Source organism: Loa loa (genome assembly GCF_000183805.2).
Source record: "Loa loa unplaced genomic scaffold supercont3.1018, whole genome shotgun sequence".
NCBI classification, from domain to species: Eukaryota; Metazoa; Nematoda; class Chromadorea; order Rhabditida; family Onchocercidae; genus Loa; species Loa loa.
The window spans coordinates 1-5,193 of NW_018109198.1; the positions used below are offsets into that span (position 1 = coordinate 1).

Sequence of the window (5,193 nt, forward strand, 5' to 3'; positions counted from 1 at the left end):
GGTGATTGAAATTCTTGTCATGCAATTATAATACAAATGTATGACATTGATATTTCAGACATCGAAATTTCTAACTAATTGAAACTGATGTCACACCATAACCAAAGTGAGCCGAAATAGAACGTTTTCGAAAAAGATTGTCGATGAGCAAAATGTTGGCTCGTTCTTGCTATATTACTGCATTATTTCTAATATTACCTTTAAACTGTGACGAAGGTAATATGACGAATATGTTCGACATAAGAGACGAACAAAATACGGTGGAAAAATATGTGGCAGCTGTACTGTTTTCTCTACTGTTGTTGTACGGTATTGTTGGCAACATATTGTTGGTGATCGTATTCTGTAGTCGGGAAAATCTTTACAATCGCGCATTCATCCTTATCACATTACAACTTATTATTTGTAACTTCTTGAACTTTGCTCAGCAAGGGAACATTGTTTTTCTTCAATTACTAAACAATGCAAGTTCTGATGGTTGGTTCCTTTCTAATTTTAAATATCACTCGCTTCTTATCATTAATTGAGATGTATCGCATATCCTACTAATGAATAAAGTTGAATTGAATTTATTTCACGGATTAGCGATGGACTATTACTTCTTATTGCAAAAATTTTAACTTTATTTACTAATTTATTGAAATTTCAGCGTATAAGTCAGCGTGGATTAACAGAATGTTCCCTACTATGAATGCGTTTTCGTTTTACGCTACGCTACATTTCACATTTTTATTGGCGGTGAATCGCCTAGTGGCCGTAAGCTTACCGAAATTCAATTTTTTCTTCGAATCAACAAAGTTCCATTTTCTTCTCGCCTCCATTTGGCTATTAAGTTTCGGTATGATCCGTTAATGTTTTCGCAATTCATCAAAACATCATTGAACCGGAAAGGGCCTGCAAGAGTCTTTCTCCTTATTCAACGTCGCAGGAATGAAAATTGCAACATCGCATCTATCTACAAGTTTCTTGATGAATCTCGCAATTATGAATACGCTTTCGTTTTTCGGCTCAGATTAATTGCTAGAAATTATTATTCGATGGCCGACAAACAAATAGTAGATAGTTTGATAGAAATTATCAAAAGTTGATCATTTCGTTCTTCTGTTTATAACCTCATTGATATCAATGATAAACCAATGCTCAGCCCTGCACAACATGTGGATGTACCACAATGAGCATATCACACTATTATCACTGTTTGTAATAAACAGCGCTTTAAGTTTTTCAAATGATTTTTTAGTGATATCACTCATAGAATTCCGTTATTGCATTAGAAATTTTAATATATCGAATTTTCAATGGTCCATGAACTGTACAAAAAAAACGTCAGAAAATGGAGCTGTCTTTATGAGGTTCATTATTTTTCAATTAAAATATTTATTTTCCGAATACAATCTTAAGTCTATCTTATGTAATGTTGCAATTAAAATTCAGTTTTGCTAATCCTATATGCACTTTTCAGTTTTCTTTTTGTTGGAGTGCTTAATATCCAATACTGAACATCTTTACTTGCTATTATTCGACCATTTCTTTGCAGAATTCGCAATGTGTGTGTAATGGTATTACCAATAATGATCTTCGCAGTGTATGTTCCAATATTCTGCACTATGCGTCATAGACGGAAGACTATCTTGGAGTTGTTCAAAAATAAGGGTGACATTGAGTTTTGTTGTTTCTCAATCAAAGAAAAAAACAAACTGCACTCATCCATGATAAATATTCTTTTGATGTCTTCCTCCAACGTATTCGGAAACCTTTGAGATTTCGAAATAATCTCAATTTTCTTTATTTTCATCTTTCATCTAATTCTTAAAAAAAAAGCAATTAAATTTAGTCGCTATAAGAATCCTTGCAGGATGTGAAGCGAGCAGTACGGTAGAAGTGGGCAAATATGAGCGGTTAATGTTAATTCAGGCGGTATTCGTTTCTGGTGTAATAGAAATTCAAGTTTTCTGCTTCAATTTCTTGTCGAATCTTGCTGTCAAACTCGCAAGCAAAAAAGGTGAAATTCCCATTCACATTTTCGTCAACTGCTCCATGATCTTCAGTAATGCTGTGCTACCTACTGTCAATTTAATTTTCGTCAAACGATTTCGTAACAACGTCAAACAAGCAATGCTAGAATTGTTATCAAAAATTATGAACAGAAAGAGAATGTTTACTGTAGTACATATTGTACCCAAGACGAAAATTCATCCAATTGCTCATGTAAGCTAATACAACTATGTCCTATTTCTATACAATGTAACGAGTTTGCATTTCCCAAGTTATTCAATCTCAAAATTGTTGCGCTTTCTGCTATCTTTTGTTGTTGTTTTAGTATCTCGAAATACCTTTACTTTTCAATTTCATCATGAATTAATTTCATGGTGCGGAAATTTCTGACGGGTAGTGGTCCTTTTATTTCTGATATTTATAAATTACTATTAATATGATCATATATGATAGAGAAAAAAGTCGATTTTTTTCTGGAAATCTTATCCATCTAAAATTTCCAATAAAGTTAAATTATTTGAGATTAAGATTAGAATAACATACACTGTTAAACTGCTTCTGGCATCTTTGATGGACACAAGAACTCAATTTTGAATCTACTTTGTGATTTTCTTAAAAGCAGTTCATATAGTAAGTCAAACTTGTATTTTTCATCAATTCTTTATACATTCGTTATAATAATTGGACTCTGGAACATTGACATTTAAGACATTGAATGTTCTAACTAATCGAAAATCATACCACCCCATAACTAAAATGAGCCGAAATAGAACATTTCCGGAAGAGGTTGTCGATGAGCAAAACGGTGGTCCCTTCTTGCTATATTATTCCATCACTTCTGCCGTTGATTTCTGCCTCTTTAATTGATAGTACCTCAAACCCAAAGTTGGGTAACCAAACCTTTATTACGATATATTTATTAATACAACAACGAACTTGCAATTACAACATCAGTACAACAAATTACCGAAAACGCTAAGAACGACAAGACTATATCATCCCTAATATCCTCTAATCAACCGACCGATTGAAACGCGTCTTTTGAAATGATTCAGCGCTCAGGACCTTCCGTTTCTCTGAATGGTAGGGTCTTTGTACCGTTTTATGATTACAAGAATTAGCTTCCTTATTGAGCGCCCATTGGTATGAGGTTAAGACGACATGAGAATGTACAACAAAGATGTCTGGCTTCGAAAAAGGGGATTATTGTTCCTTTGTTCCTACTCGCGATATCAGCGACAACTTATAATATTACCTTTAAACTATCATGAAGGAAATACAACGGATGTGTTTGACATAAGAAACGAACAAAATACGGTAGAGAAACACGTAGCAGTTGTTGTTGGAAAAACACGTGGCAGTTGTTATCGTGAATTTCAATTTCGCGAAAGACCAAAGTATAAAAAATAATCTGTCCATGCAATCATCAATAAGTCTTAGATCTTTGTTTTAAATCACCTCTGTTGAAATGAAGCAAAACCACTCCCACTTTTTCCGTATATAACCTGTATTGAGTGTTACCGAGAGAGCTTTGATGACCAGTTTTTTATTACGCTCGATCAGTTTGGTTGATTCTCATTTTTGTCATCATCATCAGCAGTATCGTATCGTTTTTGTGACCTTACTCTTTACAAGTAAAGAATCAACTCTCGCCTTTTGTCCACAACGTTACGACATACACACACATATCATCCACATCAAACTTGGTGCCGCTAATACTCGAAGCAACCTCAATTCTTCTCCTCTACAACCAACGTGTAGAAATTCCCCTGCTGGTTGTAACTATTGACTGACTGCAAAATACTTCAAAAATCCACGACACAAAAGAATTTGGTGCCACGAGCCAGGAACTATGTCCAGCAACATTATTGTGAGCATCCAGCCGGCAAAAGAGAGGTTAGTCAATCTTCTTCCGGAAATAAATTCAATAGAATTTAAGTCTCCGGAACCAGATGCAACGATAGAGCAACAGGAAATCCTCTATACGATGAGAAATAGAACATTCGAAGACAAACTCCGAAGAATTCAATTGTGTATCAAGACGCTCCAGTCCATAAGCGATGACTGGCTCAATTATACACGAACAATCACCTCAACGAAAAAGAAGGAGAAAGAAGAAAAAGCGTTCAAAGTAATCACAATGGGTGAAACAGGAATATACCAAATATTGCAGCAAGGTAATGGAGCGATTATAACACTAATCATGCATAAAGAGGATGTTGAACAAAAGTTAATACAACTTTCAAAGGGAAAAAGAAAAGATGTTGAAGTCTCAAATCCCCCTTCGACTCCCAATGTCCATCTTTCTCAGTTGTCCCTAGCTACATTCAATGGTGACCCCAGACAATGGCGACAGTTTTGGAGCAGTTTTAATGCAGCAATTCATTCCCAACCAATTCCCGAGATACAAAAGTTGAACTATTTATACTCGTGTCTCAACGGAAACGCGCTAGAGGTAGTATTAGGATATGATATTGCACCTGAGAATTATGAAATTGTAAGATGACTGCTTAGGGAAAAGTATGGCGACCCCTCTGCAGCAACGACCATCCTATATAAAGAACTCAGATCCATAAAAAGGGATGAAAAAGAATGGGTAAAAATGGTCGAACACATCGAGGTGATACGCCAATTAGAAGCACTAAGAGAGAACATGGAATATTCAAGTATTGAACACTGGATAGAAGACAAGCTGCCAGAGTGGATCTTGGATAAGGTGTTTGAACAAAAGGAATTGGATGCAGCATGGTCAGTCTCTAAACTACGAAATTTCCTGTTAAAGAGGGTGAAAAGGTGTGAAAAGTGAAAAGGTGAAAAATTGCCAAAAGATAAACACCCAAGCTGACAGTAAACTCACAACTACCAAGTTTGTGCAGAAACAACGGTACAGTCCTGTTGGAACTTCAGCATTATCAACGATACAAAGTCCTCAAAAGGTATCACAACCTACAATTAAGAGAAGGAGACCGTGTGTATTTTGCACTCGAGACCATTGGGATAGCGAATGTGATATCTATTCTACAGTAAAAGCTCGAACCAATCGCCTCAAGATATTGAAGAAATGTTTAACTTGTCTTAAGGATAGTCATACTCCTGTAGGAGAAGGATGCAAAGTGAAGAAACGGTGTTTGTATTGCAAAGGTTCTCATAATAGCGCCTTATGTGATAAGAAATGGTACCCTCTCCAACCAATACTGC

General features: G+C 35.6%; 1 protein-coding gene across 1 annotated transcript; it reads left to right on the forward strand.

Annotated features, from left to right (window-relative positions):
• Nucleotides 1-1,855: 1,855 nt before the first annotated feature.
• LOAG_12405 (hypothetical protein) lies at nucleotides 1,856-2,217 on the forward strand (the record flags this gene model as incomplete). Its single annotated transcript, XM_003147919.2, has 1 exon — nucleotides 1,856-2,217. A coding segment is annotated over one exon (362 nt), but the record flags the coding sequence as incomplete, so codon positions are not given.
• Nucleotides 2,218-5,193: the final 2,976 nt, after the last annotated feature.